The sequence below is a fragment of the Mobula birostris genome, chromosome 3 (assembly GCF_030028105.1).
Source record: "Mobula birostris isolate sMobBir1 chromosome 3, sMobBir1.hap1, whole genome shotgun sequence".
Lineage (NCBI taxonomy): Eukaryota > Metazoa > Chordata > Chondrichthyes > Myliobatiformes > Myliobatidae > Mobula > Mobula birostris.
Window position 1 is genome coordinate 61,283,031 of NC_092372.1, and position 26,056 is coordinate 61,309,086.

The 26,056-nt window shown below is 39.5% G+C and overlaps 1 protein-coding gene across 2 annotated transcripts in view; it reads left to right on the forward strand.

Annotated features, from left to right (window-relative positions):
• LOC140194603 (uncharacterized) overlaps positions 1-26,056 on the forward strand; it is a 94,925-nt gene that overhangs the window by 38,821 nt on the left and 30,048 nt on the right. Inside the window, exons 4-5 of one of the 2 annotated variants that reach the window (XM_072251833.1) lie at positions 586-662; positions 4,053-4,161. In XM_072251833.1, the coding sequence (XP_072107934.1) occupies positions 586-662; positions 4,053-4,161 (186 nt within the window). Of the gene's footprint in view, positions 1-585; positions 663-4,052; positions 4,162-10,800; positions 10,881-14,184; positions 14,285-26,056 lie in introns of those variants that run through there. The other variant, XM_072251834.1, reaches the window with a different exon arrangement.

The following is a 26,056-nucleotide window of genomic DNA, read 5'->3' on the forward strand; positions in this document are numbered from 1 at the left end:
TCTTCAGTTAAACAGATAATTCAATATTTTAATATTAAAGTACAGTTTTCCTACAGAAAATTCTATGAAACCTTTATCTTCATATTACATCCTTAATAAAGATGATCTCAACCAACAATATAGCATATTTATGAATGGTAAAGAATGGTAAATCTGGGTATATGAAGATAATTTCAAAAAAAGGAGCTAGTTCCAAAGCAATGAGGCATACATTGACTGCAAGCTGAATTAAGGGTTGTTAAAAAATGAAGGGTGACCGAGAAAGCAAAATGGTATTGCAAGGTTAATATGCTGGGGAAGGTCTAGAAAATGTGAGCATGGATTTCAAAGTTAATATGCTTAGATTATCCAGGTACAGTAGATTGATTGTTTTTAAAGTAGGATAGCATACATTTGCAAATAAAGTAGTTGCTTTTAAATGGTAAGAGACTGGGTGGTATTAATCTGCAAAAGGAGCTAGTACACTAGAAGTCCTCAAATTTCTTTCACAATTTGAGTTTGGAAATTGGATTTAGTACTGCACAAAGCCTGGCGTTACATGAATTAATTTCTCAGGATTGAATTTTTCCCTGTTTTTCTTTCAAGGAAATTAGAGGAATTAAAGGAAAGTTTGAAGAAAGAACTTTATGAGCTTCATTTACAGAAGAAACATTTGAAAACAGGTAAAGGGAGTCCGTTCCAAGTTTTTAAAAAAAAGTAATTGAAGCTGATCAGGTGCTAGTCCTGCAGTATTTCCATTATCGGTACATCAGTTTCTGAGCACCCAGGCATGGGGAGCAGAGGTAGTGTAATGGTTAAGTTACTGAATGAATAGTGCATGAGTACAAGTTCAACCCCAATGTGGCAGCTGAAGAATTTAAACTCAGTGAATTAAATTGTCTGGATTGACACGTGGTCAGAGGTGTTCTGCCCAAAATTTTTTAAAAGGCACAAAAGGGATGATGTTCCCCGGCAATGGGGCCAGACCAGTCTTTCGCAAAACAAAGTCATAGAACTTTATAGCATAGAAACAGGCCCCATCTAGTCCGTGCGAAACTATTGTTCTGTCTGGTCCCCTCAACCTGCACCCATACCCCTTCCATCCATATACCTATCCAAAGGACAAATAGAAACTCAACATGTAATGACATGAGGTATTTTATGGAGATTGTGATTTGTCAGGTGACACATATATTGTTGATGCCATCCAAGAGAGGGTACTGAAGGCATGCAAGTTATGTATGTTCTGACTGATTCGTGTAAAGAGAGGGAAATGAATGAGAAACTAGAAATGAAAAGTTACTTAAACCTGAAATGCAGAACATATCAGCTCTATGAATTCTGAAATTAAAGAGAGTGCTGAAAATGCTCAGCAGATGAGGTAGCATCTGTGGAGAGAAAGGAGCTGAGTTAATGTCACAGAATGATGACCTTCAAACCAGGCAGTTCTGAGATAAATGAGAGATCCAGGTCCAACTTTGTTCCTCTTGAATAGTTCCAATGAGGCCCATCGTAAGTTTGAAGAGCCACATCTTTTCTTCCACTTCGGCACGTTGTAGCCATGGGATCTGACACTGAATTAAACCACTTCAGTTAAACTTTAGCTTTATTTGTCACATGTACGGCAAAATATACAGTGAAATGCGTCATTTTGCGTTAACAGTCAATACAATCTGAGGATGTGCTGGGGGCAACCCAAGAGTGTCAGCATGCTTCTGGCAGCAACATAGCACGCCAATAGTTAATAAACCTAACTGTTAGCTGTGCACCTTTGGAATGTGGGAGGAAGCCACAGCACCCAGAGGAAGCCCACGCTGTCATAGGGAGAACTTCAGACTCCTGACAGACAGCGGCAGGAATTGAACAAGGGTTGTTGACACTGTAAAGCATTAGGCTAACTGCTACACTACCATGCTGGTGTTTCTTGATAACAAGCCTTTCCCGTTTGCGTCAGGACTGGCCACTCTATTATAATGTTATCCACTCACTGTCTCTCACTCCACAAATGTTACTTGATCTTCTCAGTATTTCAAACATTCTCTCGCGATTCACAATTCCAGCATCTCACAGTTTCAGTATTACTACTTTTCCCCCTCTGTTGTTCCCATTAATCCTCTTCTGTTTACTTTCAAGTATAAGACCATAAGATATAGGAGCAGAATTAGGCCATTTGGCCCTTCGAGTCTGCTCCACCATTTCATCATGGCTGATCCATTTTGTGCTCAGCCCCAATCTACTGTCTTCTCCCTGTATGGCCCGACTAATCAAGAATTTATCAACATCTGCCTTAAAAATACCCAATAACTTGCCCTCCAAAGCCACCTGTGGCAACGAATTCCACAGATTCGCCACTCTCTGGCTAAAGAAATTCCTCCTCATCTCCATTCTAAATGGACATCCCTCTATTCTGAGGTGATGTCCTCTGGTCTTAGACTCCTCCACCACAGGAAACATTCTCTCCACACACAATCTGTCAAGGCCTTTCAACATTTGGGAGGTTTCAATGAGATCCTCCCTCATTCTTCTGAATTCCAGTGAGTAGAGGCCCAGAGCCATCATACACTAATCATATGATAGGCCTTTCAATCCTGGAATAATTTTCATGAACCTCCTTTGAACCATCTATAAAGTCAATACATCCTTACTTAGATAAGGTGCCCAGAACTACTCACAATACTCCAAGTGAGGCCTCAGCATTGCCTTCTAAAGCTCCAACTTTACATCCTTGATTTTATATTCTAGATCTCTTGAAATTAATGCTAACATTGCATTTGCCTTCCTCACCATCAACTCAACCTACAAATTAAACTTTCGAGAATCCTGCAGGAAGAATCCCAAGTCCCTTTGCACCTCAGAATTTTGAACTTTCTCTCCATTTCGAAAATTGCTTATGTTTTTATTTTTTCTACAAAAGTGTCTGATTATACATTTCTCGACTCTGTATCCATTTGCCACATTTTTGTGTATTCTCTTAATCTGTCTGAGCCCTTCTGCAGCCTCTCTGGTTCCTCAACACTACCTGCCCCTCCACCTATCTTTTTGAAGGCACAAAGACATCAATTCTCTTATCAAAATCACTGACATATAATGTAAGAAGAAATGGTCCCAACACAGACCCTTGTGGAGCACCATTAGTCACTGGCAGCCGTCCAGAAAAGGCTCTCTTTATTCTTGCTTGTAGCCACCTGCCAATCAGCAAACGCTCTACCCATGCTATGTCTTTCCTGTAATATCATCGAATATTAACCTGTTAAGTAGGCCTCATGTGTGATACCTTGTCAAAGGCCTTCTGAAAATCCAAGTACACAACATCCACTGATTCTCCTTTGTCAACCCTGTTTGTTATTTCTTCAAAGAATTCCAACACACTCCTCAGGCAAGGTTTTCCCTTAAGGAAACAATGCTGACTACGGCCTATTTTCTCATGTGCCTCCAAGTATCCTGAAAGCATATCCTTAACAATCGACTTCCAACACCTTCCCACCAATGAGGTCTGACTAACTGGCCTATAATTTCCTTTCTTCTGCCTCTCTCCCTTCTTGAAGAGTGGAGTGATATTTCCAGTTTTCCAGTCCTCTGGATCCATGCCAGAACCCACTGACTTTTGAAAGCTTATTACTAATGCCTCCACTATCTCTTCAGCTACCTCTTTCAGAAGCCTGGAGTGTAGACTATCTGGAGCAGGTGACCTAAACCCTCCTGGACAGTTCTCACCAACAGACCAGCTGTGATGCACAAGCCTTCATCCACCTCACTTACATGGCACCAATGCAAATTGTGCCCACTGGACAACTTTAGTCTCCAGTGTCTCATAGGCATTCCTCTGTTTACTCTTGTCTTGCCCCCCCCCCCACCAGTTTAAAGCACTTGTTTCCATTGCTTTCCAGATATGATGAAATATTATTGATCTGAAGTATTTACTCCATTTGTCTCTCTTTACAGATACTGGCTGATATGGTGAATATCTCCGGCATTTTCTATTTTCACATAATTATATTGCGCTCTGTTTTGTTGATACTGGTTTATAGATAAAGTATTTTAAAAATTTCTCTTTCTCTTCATTTTGTTTACAGAATTTATGATTCCCTCACACACACATGACAATCAGAATGCCCTTCAGGCTCGAATTATTCAGATTAGGAACAAACTCCCAGCCATGGAAGACCGAATTAAAGAGCTAAGGTTTTTGGTTTATTTTTATGTACGAATGATTTTAGCTTTTCTTCACAATTTAGGTTTTTTTATTATCCACATTCAAAGGGTATTTTCATCCATGAAAATCTGAGACAGTGCTTCCTAGCATTTATTATAATTTTTGAATATGACCATGAATATTTGTAAAAATAGGTTAGGGTAATTTGCCTTCCTGTTGCTAGGATGATGTACAGTACCTGGTGTTTTAGTGTCTTTCCCTTATTTAGTCATAATGAAACATGGAACTATCTGATTATTTAAGCTAACAAAGTGCTTTATTAAAAATAAGAACTTAGAGATGAGGAAATATTTCAGTGTAGAACTGGGCAGGGCAGGCAATCCAATTCTCATTCAACTTCACTCGCCCCATCACTGAACTGTTCCCACAATCTACGGACTCACTTTCAAGGACTCTTCACCTCATGTTCTCAGTATTTATTTATTATTATTACTTCTTTTTTCCTCTTCCCTTTTGCGTTTGCACAGTTTGTTGCTTTTTTCACATTTGTTGTCTTTTATTGATTCTATTGTGTTTCTTATACTTACTGTGATCGCCCCCAAGAAAATGAATCTCAGGGTTGTATATGGTGACATATGTGTACTTTAATAATAAATTTACTTTGAATTCTGTCCAGTTTTACACTAAATATTTGTCATAATATAAAGAGAGCAGTCTGGTCACATAATATACTTCTTGAAGTGGTTCATAAAGTATATAGTTTCTACCGCACCCTTTCTTTGGGTTTGTTCTGATCATCACCTTTAGTGGCGCATTCTCGGTGAAGGCATAACTTTACACCCAATTAGCATAATCCATCTATGTTACGTCCCTCCTTTAATAACGAAAGAGGAAAAAAGAACACAAATATCCAAGATAACTGTCCAGTCTGTGTAATTTAGTACAAAGTCCTCCGGTTGCTTGGATCAACAATCGATGGATCTTACAGATCTGGTTTCGTACGTGCTCCTCTATTAGGCTATAACCCATGACTTGATCTGGAATGTGATGTACTGTACTGCATACCAAGACATTGCTGCCTTCTGCAACATCTGCTGTTAGTTTGAAGTGCATCGCATTCTCATTGACCCCTAGCAGAAGTAGGTTTTTGGCTTTCCTGTTGTAATTCCTTTTGTCTTCACGTACCCCTTTGCATCGCTGGCTTCCCTTGTGCATAAACAGCCTCTGCATATTGACTTCTAAGTTGCATGACTAAAATAAATGAATGGACTGAAGCAGTTGAAGTAATCCTATGGAGATAAATTTGTATAGTTCCTGTCTGGAACCATAAAGTTATAGAGTGATCAAATCATTCAAGCATGTAGCACAGAAATAGGACCTTCAGCCCATCAAGTCCATGCCACTTTTGTATTTATCTACGCATACCATCTCCCCACATAGACCTGTAGCTTTATCTACACGTACCATCTCCCCACATAGACCTGTAGCTTTATCTACAAATACCGTCACCCCACGTAGACCTGCAGCTTTATCTGCACATACCATCTCCCCACATAGACCTGTAGCTTTATCTACACATACCATCTCCCCACGTGGACCTGCGGCTTTATCTACACATACCATCTCCACACATAGACCTGTAGCTTTATCTACACATACCATCTCCCCACGTAGACCTGCGGCTTTATCTACACATACCATCTCCACACATAGACCTGTAGCTTTATCTACACATACCATCTCCCCACATAGACCTGTAGCTTTATCTACACATTCCATCTCCCCACGTAGACCTGTAGCTTTATCTACGCATTCCATCTCCCCACGTAGACCTGTAGCTTTATCTACGCATACCATCTCCCCACATAGACCTGTATCCTTCTAAGTCTTGGTGATATACAAGTACTTACCTCGATGTTATTTGCATGTTATAAGACATAGATTATGAGGTAAAGGGACATGTGAAGACAAGAAGACCATAAAGAGAGTGCAATGCATGAATACAAATTTTAAATTTGATCCTTTGAGTACATAGATGCCTATTCTTGATTTGGGACAGCTGAAGTCTGTGGAGGGCAGTGGTTGGGAGAAGAACTGGAAATACATCAGAGCAATTAGGTTCAGAACTGACAAAAGCATATATAAAGATTTTAGTGGACAATAAGAATAAACAAGGTAAACTATGGGTTATGTTATTAAAGTAGAAGTCTTTGTGCACATAAAATAGATGTTTGCCTTGAAATATAAATTATATTTGTGCTTAATTTTCAGTCTATTTTGTATTTGAAAGAAAATATAGTAGAAATCTTCTAACTTGCATGTATGCATTTGTCAAATGTTTCAGTTGTATTTATTACAGATTGAGAAATACTAAACACTGTGAGAAAAAATTAGTTTCATATAATGAAGAGGAAGGAGCAGAACCATATCAGATGAGAAACATCACCATGGTTAGTTCTGAGAGGTTTTTTAGTTCAGCCTGAGGGAAGCAATAATTATTTTAGTGTGTTCTTTTTGATACACAATCATCAATTTGAACACATCCAGATCAAAGGCAATACAGAAGAGATGGAGAAAAGATTGTTATACTTTGCACTACATTATAATGTTAAGTAAGAAATTGAAAAAAAAATTGAAGAAGGAGTAAGCCATTTGGATCCTTAAGCCTATGCCACCATTCAAAATGACCATGGCTGATCTGCCCCAGGTCCCATTATCTCTTCTGTACCCAGTTCTCCTTAACCCTCAATCCCTTAGAACCATCGAACCATAGAATACTACAACATAGAAAACAGGCCATTCGGCCCTTCTAGTTTGTTCTGAAACATTAATCCGCTAGTCCCATTGACCTGCACCCAGTCCATAACCCTCCAGACCTCTCCCATCCATGTATCTGTCCAATTTGTTCTTAAAACTTAAGGGTGAGCCTGCATTTACCACGTCAGATGGCAGCTCGTTCCACACTCCCATCACTTTCTGAGTGAAGAAGTTCCCCCTAATGTTCCCCCCAAGTCTTTCCCCTTTCACCCTAAAGCCATGTCTTCTCATGTTTATCTCCCCTAATCTAAGTGGAAAGAGCCTATTCATGTTTACTCTGTCTATACCCCTCATAATTTTCTAAACCTCTATCCCCTCTTTCTTCTACGCTTCAAGGAATGAAGTCCTAACCTGTTCAATCTTTCCCTGTCACTCAACTCCTGAAGACCCGGCAACATCCTAATAATTCTTCTCTGCACTCTTTCAATCTTACTGATATCCTTCCTATAGTTAGTTGACCCGAACTGTATACAGTACTCCAATTTGGCCTCACCCAATGTCTTATACAACCTCCCCATAACATCTCAACTCCTATACTCAATACTTTGATTTATGAATGCCAGGATGCCAAAAGCCTTCTTTACAACCCTGTCTACCTGTGACACCACTTTCAAGGAATTATGTATCTGAACTCTCAGATCTCTTTGTTCCTCTGCACTCTTCAGTCCCCTACCATTTACTGTGTATGTTCTATCTTGATTTGTCCTTCCAAAATGCAACACCTCACACTTGTCTGCATTAAATTCCATCTGCCATTTTCTGGCCCATTTTTCCTGTTGGTCCAGATCCCTCTGCAAGCTTTGAAAGCCTTCCTCGCTGTCCACAATGCCTCCAATCTTAGTATCATCAGCAAACTTGCTGATCCAATTTACCACATTATTATCTAGATCACTGATATAGACAAGAAACAACAATGGTCCCAGCACAGATCCTTGAGGCACACCACTAGTCACAGGCTTCCAGTCTGATAAGCAATCATCCACTACCACTCTCTATCTTCTCCCACACCGTCAATTTCGAATCCAGTTTACAACCTCTCCATGGATACCTAGCATCTGGACCTTCTGAACTAACCTCCCATGTGGGACCTTGTCAAAGGCCTTACTAAAGTCCATGTAGACAACATCCACAGCCTTTCCTTCATTTACTTTCTTGGTAACCTTCTCAAAAAACTCTACAAGATTTGTTAAACACGATCCACCACGCACAAAGCCATGCTGACTATCCTTAATCAGCCCTTGGCTGTCCAAATACTTGTATATCCAATCTCTCAGAGCACCTTCCAATAATTTACCTACTACTGATGTCAGGCTCACTGACCTGTAATTACCTGGTTTACTTTTGGAGCCTTTTTTAAACAACGGAATAACATGAGCTACCTTCCAATCCTCCGGCACCGCACCTGTGGCTAAGGACATTTTAAATATTTCTGCTAGGGCCCCTGCAATTTCTACACTAGTCTCTCTCAAGGTCCGAGGAAATATCATGTCAGGTCCAGGGGATTTATCTACCTTTATTCGCTGTAAGGCAGCAAGCACCTCCTCCTCTTTAATTTCTATATGTTCCATGACACTGCTGCTTGTTTCCCTTCCTTCCATATACACTATGCCAGTTTCCTGAGTAACTACTGATGCAAAAAAACTGTGTAAGATCTCCCCCATCTCATGAGGCTCCACACATAGACGACCACTCTGATCTTCTAGGGGACCAATTTTGTCCCTTCCTCTCCTTTTACTCTTAATATATTTACAGAAACCCTTGGGGATTACCTTTACATTATCTGCCAAAGCAACCTCATGTCTTTTTGCCTTCCTGATTTCCTCCTTTAGTATTTTCTTATATTTTCTATACTCTTCAAGTACCTCATTTGTTCCTTGTTGCCTATACCTGCTCTACACCTCTCTCTTTTTCTTAACCAAGATCGCCAATATCCCTTGAAAACCAAGGTTCCCTTTGCCTGTTAGCTTTGCCTTTAATCCTGGCAGGAACATGCAAACCTTACACTCTCAAAATTTTGCCTTTGAACGCCTTCCACATACTGAACACATCCTTGCCAGAAAACAACTTATCCCAATCTAATCTACTCTTGCTAGATCCTTTCTCATTTCCTCCAAATTGGCCCTTCTCCAATTTAAAACCTTAACTCGAGGACCAGACCTATCCTTATCCATAATTAACTTAAACCCTTCCAAAATGTTATTTACTTCCCCACAAAATCTACAAACGCTTGTAGATTCTACGCTCCTCTGGGGTATAGAATTCCACTCTCTGCAAGAACACACTTAAAAAAAGTTACATTTTTCCCATTTTCTAAATCAACACTGAAAATTCCTAAAATCAGCTGCAAATTATTAAAAGTTACACATAGGTGCTTAGATCTTGACTAAACCAAATTCATAAGGAATCATTACAGCTGGCAGAGAGGGAGATCAAGCTAAATACAAATTCCAACTTCGTATTTAGTCTTGTAATACTTGTGACTTGATTAACTAGAAAGCAGAATTGTAAACTGCAGTGCAAAAAAAGGTACATTTTTGTTTTATTACAAATATAATATATCAGGTATTTTTTTCGGGCTATTAACTTAAATTTGGATCAAAGGTATATTTTTAAAGATTTAGATAATTTGATATATAAATGCATAACTTGGTACCAAATGGCAGATTTATCAGATAAATGGAGTTGACAACTGTTAGAAATTACATTGCACCTTTTGTTTATTATGACCAGTGTTGACAAAATAAAAGCCCTCATTCCACCATGCTGCACAGTTCAACTCACCTTATAGAGCTGCTGAAAGTGATTGTTACACTCTGTAATCTTCCTATTGAATAACTCTATACTTTAAGTTTCTATTAGATACTTTTCTGCATTTTTCTCTTGTGACTTTGGAATACAGAAAGGTATTTCTGAAATTAATTTGTATTTTATCACTGGGTAATAGAAGTAAAACATCTGAGTTTCATAACATGAAGAAAAAGAAATGTAATATGAGGGAATGGAAATATTTTTACTGTCTTGGTCCTTTTGAGACTCATGAGAGAATAATGTGTCTAACAGGCAAGTTCAGTTTTGACATCATTTTGTAACAGTCCCTGAATTATCGGTCACAAGTGGAAAAGTTAAAACTTTAGAGAGTATATTTGATGATTATAGTTTCATTACACCATTTAAATTAAATAATGATTTCCATGATTGCACTCTCTGGTGTTAGAAGATAAAGGGAGTCCTTTAGAAACTGGAGCTCACAACGTATTATGATAATGTATTGGGGAAATATTACTGTATATCATTCAAAATGTCATTCAGGTAATATGTTAAATTGTATCGCTATTTCCGTCTGCCTGTCATTCTGTCTATCTTTCTATTCGTACATCCTTTTTTGTTGGATGTAAATTATGTCATTGAAATTTTGACCAAAGGTTTCCTTTCAGTGACTGAGTTGATACTTATACCTTCATAAACATCATTAGAACAGACTGCTTGTTCACTTGTTAGTTCAATCTTGTATGAAGACTGGCAGTCTAATTTTCCTCCTTTAAAAATTCCTATACATCAGTGCACCCAGAATACCATTTTAAGTCATATGTGCCCTTTCTTTTTCCCCTTCAATTCCATTTATATATGTTGGACAGAATCTCCAGCATTATTAAATTATTATTAATCATAATGTATTTTCATCCAGTGTATCCACTTGTATTTAGTGTGATTCGCATTTTGCACAATGGTCTGCATTGAAAGCCCTCATGTTGAGTATAATTGCGACAGACAATAGTGTGACCTATAACTGATACAGCTCAGTAAAATGGCTGTTTGTTATTATGACTAATTGTTTTCATTAGGTTCGCTCGATACTCAATGACATGGTGGAAAATTTGATGGATGATTACATCCAGAAAGTTCCAGACAGAGCAGATTGCTTCTCTGTAGAGTATCCTTTCGTATACTTAAAGTACATTAGTTCATATAAGAATGCTGATTACTTAGTGTTCCAATGTACCAAACCAGTTCTATTAAATGTGACACTACGATCAGATTTCAGGTATTATTTCTAATGGGAATTATATTTTACTTAATGTAGTGTTCAGACTTCACTAATTTCATGCCTTTCACATTGTGTTTTGCCTTTTCATGATAAAGTTAAATAATATTATGGCTAACTTTGCAGACTTACTTTACATGTGACAGGTAAGTATTGGAAAATATATCTTATTTGTAAAATTCCTGTATAAAAGGTTCCATGCTTAATGCTTTGCTACATTTTAGTGTGAACCCTCAGTATAGAACATAGAACATAGAATAGTACAGCACATTACAGGCCCTTCGGCCCACAATGTTGTGCCGACCCTCAAACCCTGCCTCCCGTATAACCCCCCACCTTAAATTCCTCCATATGCCTGTCTGGTAGTCTCTTAAACTTCACTAGTGTAGCTGCCTCCACCACTGACTCAGGCAGTGCATTCCACGCACTAACCACTCTCTGAGTAAAAAACCTTCCTCTAATATCCCCCTTGAACTTCCCACCCCTTACCTTAAAGCCATGTCCTCTTGTATTGAGCAGTGGTGCCCTGGGGAAGAGGTGCTGGCTATCCACTCTATCTATTCCTCTTATTATCTTGTACACCTCTATCATGTCTCCTCTCATGCTCCTTCTCTCCAAAGAGTAAAGCCCTAGCTTCCTTAATCTCTGATCATAATGCATACTCTCTAAACCAGGCAGCATCCTGGTAAATCTCCTCTGTACCCTTTCCAATGCTTCCACATCCTCTCTATAGTGAGGCGACCAGAACTGGACACAGTACTCCAAGTGTGGCCTAACCAGAGTTTTATAGAGCTGCATCATTACATCGCGACTCTTAAACTCTATCCCTCGACTTATGAGAGCTAACACCCCATAAGCTTTCTTAACTACCCTATCCACCTGTGAGGCAACTTTCAGGGATCTGTGGACATGCACCCCCAGATCCCTCTGCTCCTCCACACTACCAAGTATCCTGCCATTTACTTTGTACTCTACCTTGGAGTTTGTCCTTCCAAAGTGTACGTAATGGCGTATCACGTAATGGTTATAAAAGATTTACTGCATTAATGAGGAAATCATGAAAGGAAATTGTGGACGTACGGAATGGATTTTATCAGCTGAAATTGAGCTCTTTTGATGCTGGAAACTGGTAGAAAAATGGTTTGTGGGAACGACCATTTCACTGCCCAACCTCTTTAGTTAGTATAATGTAAGGTAAACATGATGCTATTACAGCTGAGGTCATTCTAGAATTTGGAGTTCAATTCCAAGATCATCTGTAAGCAGATTGTATGTTCTCCTTGCGACCGTGTGTGTTTCCCCCAGGCGCATCATTTACTCCCAAAGTACAAAGGCGTATCGGTCAGTAGGTTAATTACTACTACTATGTCGACTCAGGCCTAGGGGGCCGGCATTGGGTCGGGTCAGGTCAGGGTCTTGCCTTGCCACTGGTACCACGTGGCCCAGTGCTACCTGTCTCGGGTTGGGTTGTCAGTGACAACCGGCACCCCCCCTGGTGCACTTCGGTTAACCAGGGAGGAGGATGTGTGGGCACCCAGCAGAACTAAAAACAAAACCTGTCAAAGGGCGGATGAACTCTTTGTGAGTCAACGGCCACCCACTGTCTGTGTGAGGAGTGGTGCGCCACACAGTCTTTCGTTTCACTCCTTGTAAGACAAGTAGATTAATTGGTCATTGTAAATTGTCTTGAGACTAGGCTAGTCTTAAATAGGTGGATTTTAGATCGGTGCAGTTCATCATGCCAGAAGAGTCTGTTTGGCCCTGTATTTCTAAATCCTGGATAATCTATATCTCTGTGGTGATGGTGCCATCTCTGAGAAAGTAGCAATGCCATGTCTCTGCTTATATGGAATAGACCACAGTTTTTATCCTTGTGTACTGACCCTTGTTTCTTAATCTTTCTCACCCTTTGAGATGACTCACTGTAAGCTTTGATTTCAAAGTTCAAAGTACATTTATTATCAAAATATGTATACTTTATACAACCTTGGGATTCGTCTCCTTACAGACAGCCATGAAACAAAGAACTCCAATAGAACCCAGAGAAACAACAGAAGACCATCAAACACCCAGTGTGCAGAGAGAGAAAAGAAGACAATCGTGCAAACAATAAAGCGAAAAAACAGCATTCAATACTGAGGTTCACAACACCAGGCATCTCTGCAACCATAGACGCCGATTCAGACGATCTCAGTCCAGCACAGAGTCGGGCAAACCCTGGGGAGCAACCAGCCCGTCTCTCACCTCTGCTTCTTCGTGTGTTCTAAGTGAAAATGAACCTTTATTGCAGTAGGCATATTGGAGAAACAGGACAAAAGCAGGCAGTAGAAATGTTTACAAAATAAAGTATACAACAAAGACAATACATCCACTGTATATACAAACTAAGGTTTAAAGGGAGAGGATGTTGAAAAACACTACTAAAAAGAACATAAAACAAGCTTTGGGGCAAGATTAATAGTCTATTTCCCTCTAAAGGTGCTGCCTGACCTGCTGAGTTCACTAGCACCTTGTCTGTTGTTGAAGATTCTTGGGTTTCCAGAATGGCAGAAAACTTTAGGGAAGGAATTCCATGACCAGGAATTCAGACAGCTGAATGCACAACTACTAGATATGCAGTGACTGAGGATGCAGAATTGGCAGAGAAAATGTAGGATACATGATTAAAGCGATAATGGGGGTAAAATGGTGGTTTACTTAGCTTGTCTGCTGTTTGTTATCTTCATCACACTCTATTCCAAGGGAATGTTGAATAAGCTGGGAACAATACGAAATTAGGAAAAATTTCCTCAGTATTCGGCACATTCTTTTTGTAATAAATATGCAAAACACCAAACACTGACGTTTACATGCTGAAGAGAAGAAATCATCCAGCAGCTAATCTTTAGCTGCTAAACCCCTTGAATACACAAACAGATAGTGTTCATCCTTCTTCACAAAAATACTTTTGTTCAAAATAGAGAGAGATGCATGGAGTTCCAAATGGCAGAATTTTGTCAAGTTAATGATACATTCTTATCACTACATGATCTGTCAGCTTTACAGCCTCACAGCAAGATAAACACAACTGTAACTAATTTTGCCGTCTGTGGATTTCAGATTGAATTAATAAAATGTATGCAAGGTTACACTGTACAATGTTGTTAGCCTGGTAAAAAATGCTGCTGTTTTTCCTTGACCATCTCTATTGTAGACATTTGGTCCAAAAAAATATGCAGGAAGCTAACAGGCTAATGAAACAAGTAGAGAAGGACAGAGTTACAAGTCTTATTATGGAGCAGTTTGTTTTGGAGGTAAGTTTAAAGTAAAAATATCAAGGCTTCAAAACTTTGCATTGGCTAGTCCCTGGAAAATGTAATGTTTCTTCACTGTTATTTGGAGGGTTACTTCAGTTGTTTTATTTTGGAATCCTTTCTCCCAGTAGGGAATTGATTAAACTCATCTGAAAACTATTTGCTTTGCCTCAACAGAAACACTTGTCTCTACTATCTCTACAAATCCCAAGTGAGACAGAGAAGAAAAATTAACACTGATGTCATTTGCCATGGCACCATTTGAGGTAGCATCAACACTCAAAGCAAAGCAGATAATTGTAGGCAAATAGCATAAATTTGCTTTAACCATTGGATTCTGTAGGTCTCTTGGGAATTCTGTTGATTCTCCATGAAAGTGAGGGAGTTAACATATCAGCTATGTTAACGAATGATGAAAGAAGATAAAAATATCCCTGACTTCTCAAGAAGTCTGAATAGTGGAAATATAGTGCTTCCCTTTAGATAATGAACTGGCATACATGATACCTGGCGCTGCTCTAAATAGAACAAGCATTGAAGTGATTTTATGAAGATTGGCAGAGTTATTGACAGTGTGAAATATAGGCTTAGGCTACAAAGTGATATCAATGTGTTGGTAAAATGGATTGAGAATAGCAGATGGCATTTAATCAAGATAAGTGTGAGATGATGTATTTTGGAACAACTAATGAGGCGAGGATTACAAAGTGGCATGAATAATATATCTTGAACATTAAGGTCTTTGGAAGTATTGAGGAACAGAAGAACTTCAGTGCGCAAGTTCAACGATCCTTGAAAGTAGCAGCCCAGATAGATAATGTGGTTAAAAAGGCATATGGTTTGCTTGCCTTCATTAGACAAAGAAATGAATATGAGGACAAGGAGGGAAGTTTATAAAAAAAAATATTGGTCAGACCTTTCTGAAACATTCTGCAATTCTGGTTACTGCATTATAAGAAGAATATGATAGTGCTGGAAAAGATGCAGAGGAGATCCAAAATATTTACCTGGAATGGAGCATTTCTTTATGAAGTGAGACTGGAAATGTTTTCTGTGGAGTGGCAGAGGCTAAGGGTGGACCTAATTGTGGTATATAAAATCATTACGTGTGTAGATAGGGAAGACTGCAGGAATCTTTTCCCTGTGTCAGAGGTGAATAAGATTAAATGACACAGATTTAGGGTAAGACATTTAGAGGTGATTTGAGAGGGACCTTTTTCACTCTGTGGTGAGTACAAGCATGCAAGTACAGCAGGCAGTGAAGAAAGCTAATGGCATGCTGGCCTTCATAACAAGGGGAATTGAGTATAAGAGCAAAGAGGTCCTTCTGCAGCTGTACAGGGCCCTGGTGAGACCACATCTGGAGTACTGTGTGCAGTTTTGGTCTCCGAATTTGAGGAAGAACATTCTTGCTATTGAGGGAGTGCAGCGTAGGTTCACAAGGTTAATTCCCGGGATGGCGGGACTGTCATATGTCGAAAGATTGGAGCGACTGGGCTTGTATACTCTGGAATTTAGAAGGCTGAGAGGGGATCTTATTGAAACACATAAGATTATTAAGGGATTGGACACGCTGGAGGCAAGAAGCATGTTCCCGCTGATGGGTGAGTCCAGAACCAGAGGCCACAGTTTAAGAATAAGGGGTAGGCCATTTAGAACGGAGTTGAGAAAAAACTTTTTCACCTAGAGAGTGGTGGATGTATGGAATGCTCTGCCCCAGAAGGCTGTGGAGGCCAAGTCTCTGGATGCTTTCAAGAAAGAGATGGATAGAGCTCTTAAAGATAGCGGAATCAAAGGTTATGGGGATAAGGCAGGAACTGGATACTGATTGTGGATTATCAGCCATGATCACAGTGAATGGCGGTGCTGGCTCGAAGGGCCGAATGGCCTACTCCTGCACCTGTTGTCTGTTGTCTATTGTCTATTACTGCTGGAGAGAGTGGTGAAAGTGAAGTTGCTAACGGCATTTAAGCATTAACTGACTTCATCAAGACCTCTGTGAATGAGTGTGCGCCTTCGAGTCCATATCAAAGCCCAAAGTCCTGTGTGAACCAAGAGGTTTGTAGTCTGCTGAGGCATTCAAGACTGGTGATTCACAACTATACAAGAAGTCCAGATATGACCTACTGAAGGTGACTTTAAAACCAAAAATCCATTCTAATTGGCTTTAGAGACAGAATCGGATGCACATGAGCTTTGGCAGGGTCTGCAGGCCATTACCTCTTACAAAGTGAAACCTAACATCATGAATGGATAATAGAAACTCCTCCGTCGGGTGCTGTTTATTGATTACAGCTCAGCATTCATCACAAGCATACCCTCAGTACTAATCAACAAGATCCAAAACCTGAGCCTTTGCAGTTAGATCCTTGACTTCCTCAACAGAGGCCACAGAAAGTGCAGATTGGAAATAACATCTCCTACTTGCTGACAATCAGTAATAGTGCACCTCAAGGATAAGTTATCTCATTGACGTTTTGGGCCAAAACTTTTCTTCAGGCCGATCTGTCCGGCAGGGAAGTACCATGACAAAGAAGGCATGGCAGCTCCTCTACTTTCTTAGAAGTTTGCAGAGATTCCGCATGTCACCTAAAACTTTGACAAACTTTTATAGATGTATGGTGGAGAATACACAGACTGGTTGCATCACGGCCTAGTATGAAGCAGTAATTGAAACACCAATGCCCTTGAATGGAAATGTCTACAAAAAGTCGTGGATACAGCCCAATCCATCACAAGTAAAGCCCTCCCCACCCACTGAGCACACCTACAAGCACAGGAAAGCTGCATCCTTTCACAAGGACTCTCACCATCCAAACTATGCTCGCTTCTTGCTGCTGCCATCAGGAAGAGGGGACGGGAACTCAGGACCCACACCACCAGTTTCAGGAACAGTTTTTACCCTTGAGCTATCAGGCTCTTGAACCAGACGGGATAGCTTCACTCAACTTCACCCACCCCAGCACTGATTGCACAGCCAATGGACTCCTTTTCAAGGACTCTTCAACTCATGTTCTTATTTACTTTTTTGTTATTTTGTTTTTTTTTCTCTTTGTATTTGCACAGTCTGTTGCTTTTACACACTGGTTGTTTGTCCATCTTTACTGTCTCTAGTTTTCCATTGATGCTATTGTGCTTCTTTGTACATACTGTCTCTTCAGACTTTCTGGGCCGACATTTAAATTGCCGAACAATGGAACAGCAAAAGGCTCCAGTGCCCTGAGGAGAGGAGTGCACATCATGGAGAGCGAGAGAAATCGGCTGTAGCCTCCGATCTGGACTGGTGTTAAATTTTCTAAACTGTGGTTCGTACCTTGCACTAGGGCCCGACAACTGCGAAGGGCTTGGGGCCCAGCCCATACCACCCAACGACTCACTCTGGGTCCAGATTTCATCGCCCAGACCAAAGCTGCTCTCAAGCTCTTCAAATCAGCTTGGAGCCAGAGCAATCCAGTCTCGCACTGGGGCCAGTTGTACGGGCATCGAATCTCCTCTGCTCGGACTTCTCATCACACCCAGACCAGTTGTATGGGCATTGGATCTCCGCTGCCCCAACCTCTCCTCTCCAAATGGCTCACTCCATCTGCATCAGTTCAGCCACACACTATCCTGGCTCATCTCCCAAACTCATCCTACCATCACTCGCCCACTCACTGTTTGTGATGTGTGTACTTTGATAATAAATTTACTTTGAACTTGGAACTTTGACGTCAAGATTCGTAACAGAACAATGCCTGAAATAATAAACAAATCAGGCTGAATTGGTGAAGAATTTGCCATCTGTAGTGTTTAGCTTCTGTCTTAAAATATGTAGCCAGCTTGCAGCTCGTTTGAGAAATTTGAAGTTCCATTGTGCTTTTGAAGTAGTATTCTGTGCAAATGGATGTGACATGAGGATTGTTTGGATTTTGTCATACATATTATCTAGACATTCTTTAATTTTATTCTTTTGCACGAACTGAATGACATTTCCCAGATCTGTTCATATTGAGTAATCTCCACATGGTCTGAGTAGGATGAAATCAGAATTTTTCATTCTTAGATTTATGATGAGCTGTTTATTTTGTGGTGCTAGAAAGTTTGTGAACCTGTCTAATTTTCTCTATTTCTGCATAAATATGACGTAAAACATGATCAGATCTTCACCATAAATCCTAAAACTAAATAGAGAACCCAATTAAATAAGTAACAAAAAAAACATTGTACTTGTTCATTTATTTATTGTGAACAATTGATCTAATATTACATGTATTTGTTGGAAGTAGTATGTGAACCTCTGGTGTAATGCCTTCTTCACAAGCTATCTGGAGTCAGGTGTTCCAATCAATGAGATCTGATTGGAGGTGTGGGTTGTCAAGGTGGCCTGCCCTATAAAAAAGACACACAGTCAGGTTACTGACAGAGCCTGCTCTTCTCAAAAAAGATCTGTTTATGTCCACCATGCCTCAATCAAAACAAGTTTAAGAAGACCTTAGAAGAATTGTAGAGATGCATGAAGCTGGAAAAGACTACAAAAGCATTTCTAAAGACCAGGGTGTTCATCAGTCAGTAAGAGAAATTGTCTACAAATGGAAGAAACTCAGTACTGTTGCTACTCTACTGCAAAGATCACACCAAGAGTACAACGTGCAATGCTGAAGGAGGTGAAAAAGAACCCAAGGGTAATAATAAAAGACCTGCAGAAATCTCTAGAACTTGCTAAAGTCTCTGTTCATGTGTCTACTATAAAATAAACTCTGAACACAAATGGTGTTCCTGGAAGGACACCACTGTGCTCCAAAAAAATACATTGCTGCATGTCTCTAGTTTGCAAAAGACCACTTGGATGTTCTATTCTGGTACAATTTTCCGTGGACAGATGAGACAAAAGTTGAAAATTTTGGCAGAAATGCAGATTGCTATGTTTGAAGGAAAAAGGGCATTGCACACCAACACCAAAACCTCATCTCAGTTGTGAAGCGCGGTGGAGAGAGCATCATGGTTTGGGGCTGCTTTGCAGCTTCGACCTGGACTGTCACAACCACGGATTCGGCAGCACAGTTGATACGGCAATTGTGCTTGTGAATATGCGCGTGTCAGCTAATTATTATTTAATCGTGATAGTAGTTAACTCCATACTTGTCATCGTAGTGCTTGTCGAGACTTGGACAGAGCACAGCATCGCTTCGCTGCGTGTGTGCTGTCGGCATTTCCTGAGAAATAGGACTTTCGAGTTAACTAACTCTGTAGTCTAGCGGTATTCGTTTTATTATTAGTTGTTCTTTTCAGCCGGAGTGTAGGCTTCGTTTTCCATTTGAGTGTTTTAGTCAACAGCCCTGTTTGGCCTAGTGTTTATTGCTTTCTTTTTCCCTTTAACATTGTTCGCATTAAAAGTCTGTGAAATATCGATCTGCCTCCGTGTCTCTCACTCCGCACCTGGGCCATATCCGAACCTGGTGACAGCAAGTCTCGACCACACAAAGATGGAACCAGCAGTTGACCTTGGCCATGAGATTCATTGGTCAGAGTGATTCGTTGAGGCAACAATATTCCGTTGGAGTTCCTATGTATAAACCATTCTTTCTGTCTCCATCGTGACAGAAGGATCTTGCCAAGTAATGGACCCAACAAAGTTTGAACAGTAACTTTTTGACATTGGTGGCTTCAGGAGGGGGTGATTTCTATTCCCAGTGCATGTCCTGACTCTACATTCTGAGAGTTCCGAGTCTACATACTGAGCTTCTCTAGTCTACGTTGAATTTCTCCAGTATCCATTCCAAGCTTTTCAAATCACAAGTACTCAGGTTCCCAGCTTTGTGGTCCCATGACTCAGGTCTGCATAACAAATGAGCACTTCAAGCAAGCTTATCAATTGGTTCAACAGATGATCATTCAAGTCAATAGTGTAAATTCTGGAAGAGCCCTACTCCAAAAGCTGATCCCTGGCTGGAGTGTGCAAATACACAGGTAAAATAACCCCATCAGGAGTATTTTTAACCTCTTGATGGAAGTCATGGTTCAGACTGGGAAAATTGAACTTTCATGTCACGAATTAAACAGATCTACAGAGAACCAGCTAGCTTAGCAATGAAAGAAACCTGTCTATGCTGTCACCAGGTTTGGACCTGGCCCAAGTGCGGAGTGAAGCCAGTCGATATTTCACAGACTTTAATGCGAGCGATGTTAAAGGTAAAAAGAAAACCATAAACAGTAGGCCAAACAGGGCCATTGACTAAAACACTCAAATGGAAAACTGCGGCTGAAAAGGACAACTAAGAATAAAACGAATACTGCTAGTCTTCAGAGTCAGTTGACTCAAAAGTCCAATTTCTCAGAGGAGGCCGAAAGCAAACAGGCATTAAAGTGTTGCTGTGCTCTGTCCAAGTCTCGACAAGCACTACAACAACAAGTGTGGAGTTAAATATTATCACGATTAAATAATAATTAGCTGACGTGTGCATATTTACAAGCGCAATTTCCGTATCTACTGCGCTGCTGAATCCGTGATTGTGACATGGACAGCTTGCGATTGTTGAGGGAAAATTGAATTCAAATTTGTATCAAGACATTTTACAGGAGAATGTCAGGGTAGCGGTCTGTCACCAGAAGCTTAATAGAAGTTGGATAGTGCAATAAGACAATGATCCAAAAGACAAGAGTAAATTAACAACAGAATGGTTTAAAAAGAAGAAAATTCACATTTTGGAATGGTGGAGTCAAAGTCCTGACCTCAATCCTATAGAAATGTTGTGGAAGAACCTGAAGCAAGTGGTTTATGCAAGGAAGTCCACCAACATCCCTGAGTTGAAGCGGTTTTGGCATAAAATTCCTCAAAGTCAATGTACAGGACTGATCAACAGCTACTGAAACATTTGGCTGAATTTATTGCTGTACAAGGGGATCACAACAGTTACTGAAAGCAAAGAATCACATACTTTTTCCAACAAATACATGTCATATTAGATCATTTTTCTCAGTGAATATATGAACAAGTATGTTTTTTTTTTGTATTATTTATTTAATTGGGTTCTCTATCTAGTTTTAGGACTTGCATGAAGATCTGATCACGTTTTAGGTCATATTTATGCAGAAATAGAGAAAATTCTACAGGGTTCACAAACTTTCTAGCACAACTATATATTGAACCTGCAGTGTCCAGTTACATGTTCAGAAAGGGTTGTAAATTTGTACTCCTTTGCAGAGTTGTATTAAGGTCTTGGTAGATTGAGGATTCAGAGTTACTTACCATGCTATTTTATCTAAGGAATGAACTGGAATAATTGGTGGCTACAACGTACCAAGCCGAAGTTACTTAGCTTAAGTTTTTATATAACGAGTCATGAAGTTTAATACAGTAAATTCTCACTAGTGGAAAATATTACAGTCTTGGGATTGTTATAAACTGTCAGTGGGTTCACCAGTATCTTTCATTGGAGGATATGTGCCATACAACACTGAATGGCCCACATAGGATTTAAATTTCATTCTGTATTGTTTAGTTTTAATTCCTAAGGATTAATTTAAATAATTAGATGAAACTGGAGTTTAAAATTTTAAAAAATGTTTATTATTAACACGATGATCACGAAATCAGTGCAATGTGGTTAAAAATCTCTCTGGTTCACCAATCTACTATCCTTCCCTGGTCTGGCCTACATGTGACAATAGACTCACTAATGTGGTCGACTGACTTCAATTTTTCTCAGGATAAATAGAGGACCAATCCAACAATAAATGTTGGACTTGGCAGACATGTCCACATGTGAATAAATATAAAGCAGAATGGATTGTAAACTTGTACTACTTTGCGGAATGATATTACTAAGGGTCATGATAGAAAGCAGAACAGACTTAAATCCTTAGAGAAGTATTAGCATGATGCTTTTTCATATTTTGTTGGCAGAGCTTTATCACTTTATGATGTTGTAGTTCACCATGGTAATAATTACAATCATAAGACTATTCTTAAGTTCAAGTTTACTGTCATCTCACTGTGTGTGTATATATATATATACACATTACACACATAAGCAAGAGTTTGAAGAGATTTGGTATGTCAACAAATACACTCAAAAACTTATATAGTTGTACCATGGAGAGCATTCTGACAGGCTGCATCACTGTCTGGTATGGAGGGGCTATTGCACAGGACCAAAAGAAGCTGTAGAGGGTTGTAAATCTAGTCAGCTCCATCTTGGGCACTAGCCTACAAAGTACCCAAGACATCTTCAGGGAGCGGTGTCTCCGAAAGGCAGTGTCCATTATTAAGAACGTCCAGCACCCAGGGCATGCCCTTTTCTCACTGTTACCATCAGGAAGGAGATACAGAAGCCTGAAGACACACACATAGCGATTCAGGAACAGCTTCTTCCCCTCTGCCATCCGATTCCTGAATGGACTTTGAAGCTTTGGGCACTACCTCACTTTTTTTAATATACTGTATTTATACTTCTGCACATTTTTTAAAAATCTATTCAATATACGTAATTGATTTACTTATTTATTTATTATTATTTTTTTTTCTCACTCTCTCTAGGTTATGTATTGCATTGAACTGCTGCTGCTAAGTTAACAAATTTTATGTCACATGCCAGTGATAATAAACCTGATTCTGATTCTGAAATGAAACCGTGGACCATGGTACACCCCTCAAAACATATATCACAAACAGCACATACACCAAAATATAATTCAAAATGCATGCATTGCGCAACACAGGTACAGTAAACAGTAAGCAGCTTGCTGTCTTAGTGACAAGACTTTGGTGGTGGCAGGGTGTTCATTAGTCTCACAGCCTGAGGGAAGAAGCTGTTACCCAGTCATAGTCCTGATGCTCCTGTACCTCCTTCATGATGGCAGTGGGTCAAAGGGATTGTGGGATGGGTGGCAGGGATCCTCTGCAAATCTTCAGGGCCTTCATTTGCAAAGTCCCAGTAAATGTCACAAATAGAAGGGAGGGAGACCCTGGTGATCCTCTCAGTGGTTTTTTCATAAGTCTTGGAAAGCCAATTTTTTTGTGTTCTTTCTACACAATTTCAATAAAGCTGATGTAATCTTTTAGAGCTGCAATTTACAATTTTACAATGAGCACCACAGTAGTGTAGTGGTTAATGCAAAACCGTTACAGCTCAGAATGTTCTGGAGATTGGGAATTCAAGTCCAGCACCGGTCTCTGTATGTCCTCTCTGTGGAGTGCATGTGTTTTCCTTAGGTGATCCCATTTCCTCCCAGGAAGGTTAATTGGTTATTGTGAATTGTCCTGTGATTAGGTTAGGACTAATCAGGGTTGTTGGGTTGCTGGGGTAGCATGGCTTGAGGAGCTGGAAGGGCCTACTTCAGGCTATATCGCTAATAAATAAATAACAATTTAAAGTCAAATTATAAAGCTAGTTATTGGTATGATCCACATTAATATAATTGAAAAAAATAATGACTATATTTTGTACTAAATTATGTTTTACTAGGAAAAATAACAAAATGAAATTGATGAAAGGCTTCCTGTGTGACTTGTAATTTGATTAGTTTTGATTTGCAATCTAAGTTAAATAAATACATTTTACAAAAACACTAATTTCTTTATCCTCAAATCATCCCATGTGTATGTTTACATTATGAAGTTAGTTAAAAGCTTTCCACTTATTATTTTAAGTGGAAAAGTAGCATACTCTTCTTAATTTTTTTATACCATAAGGATCCGTTACAATGTTCTTTTCTGAATTCTCCATGTGTTGGTATATTTTTTTATACCATAAAGATCTGTGATAATGTTCTTTTCTGAATTCTCCATGTATTGGTATATTTTTATGTGTTGGGTTTGGGTTGGCAGGGAGCTCAAAAGTGAAACTCAATATCTGAAATCCTTTCGGGCAGATTGTTATCTCCACTCACTGTCAAGTTGTCTTTTTACTCTCTAGGATATTGAAGTAATATCACTGATGGTTTATTGTCAAATGTTTACAAGTACAGGAATTGAATTTCATTCGAAAGTTCATTCTGAAATAGAATATATACATGTTATGTTCAGTCTGAAATGCTATTAAACTTAGTTTGCACCAATGCTAATATAAGTTATTTACAGTAATTAAAATATCCATTTGTTTTAAGTTTGAATTTTTTCTCTCAACTAACAAAAAGATCTGGTGTTTAAATAACTTCTTTTAAGGTGCCTAAATGCAAGTTAGAATCTTGCATATTTAGTGTGATTTCATAAATTTATCCCAAAGGACAATTGTATAGGGAAATCATTTTGGACAAGGCTGCCTCAAACCCAGACTTCGTGGCACCATGACATCACTGTAAAATCCAGAACGTGAATCCTTTTCATTTAATAGTGTCTTAAGAAAAAAAAAAGTTCTATCTTTGCTTAAATTATTTGGCAAATATAGTGCAGTTTATTTCATCTTTAACGTCAGGCCTCCAGCACAAAAACATTGAGACAGGAACATCTGTAAACTAACAGACTCAACAATAGATTTAGATATTATTGATAGGATACCCTTTGTACCTATAAAGATTTGGCAGGAAGAGGAGAGTTATAGAAGGAGCTTTATAAGGATTTGTTTTACTAAACGCTACTTCTGGTTGCTGACACTTCAAGTTTTTGAACCAAGAAGTGTTGCAATCCCGTTAATCACGAGTCTAATTACATCTGCAAACAATATGCAAGACATCAGAATGAGTCTCAAACAACTTTTACAGTTTGAGCTACATGCCAAAATTAATTAGTCTAGAGCTTGCTCTTGAAAAATAGTCTCTTTGAAGGTGTCTTAAACTCTACATTGATAAAAATAAGCTACATTGAAATTGAAGTAACATGCATAGTAGCCAATCTATATGTCAATAAGCGATAGAACTCTGTGTTTTGCTTTAATACTTTGATGTGAGAAGCTGGAAAAGATGTGAGTGAAGACAACCCTTCAACTCGTTAGAACTCGTTAGATTCTGGACTAGTTCCTGAGGATTGGAGGGTGGCTAATGTAACTCCACTTTTTAAAAAAGGAGGGAGAGAGAAACCGGGGAATTATAGACCAGTTAGCCTAATGTCGGTGGTGGGGAAACTGCTGGAGTCAGTTATCAAGGATGTGATAACAGCACATTTGGAAAGCGGTGAAATGATCGGACAAAGTCAGCATGGATTTGTGAAAGGAAAATCATGTCTGACGAATCTCATAGAATTTTTTGAGGATGTAACTAGTAGAGTGGATAGGGGAGAACCTGTGGATGTGGTATATTTGGATTTTCAGAAGGCTTTTGACAAGGTCCCACACAGGAGATTAGTGTGCAAACTTAAAGCACATGGTATTGGGGGTAAGGTGTTGGTGTGGGTGGAGAGTTGGTTAGCAGACAGGAAACAAAGGGTGGGAATAAACGGGACCTTTTCAGAATGGCAGGTGGTGACTAGTGGGGTACCGCAAGGCTCAGTGCTGGGACCCCAGTTGTTTACAATATATATTAATGACTTGGATGAGGGAATTAAATGCAGCATCTCTAAGTTTGCGGATGACACGAAGCTGGGGGGCAGTGTTAGCTGTGAGGAGGATGCTAAGAGGATGCAGGGTGACTTGGATAGGTTGGGTGAGTGGGCAAATTCATGGCAGATGCAATTTAATGTGGATAAATGTAAAGTTATCCACTTTGGTGGCAAAAATAGGAAAACAGATTATTATCTGAATGGTGGCCGATTAGGAAAAGGAGAGGTGCAACGAGACCTGGGTGTCATTATACACCAGTCATTGAAAGTGGGCATGCAGGTATGGCAGGCGGTGAAAAAGGCGAATGGTATGCTGGCATTTA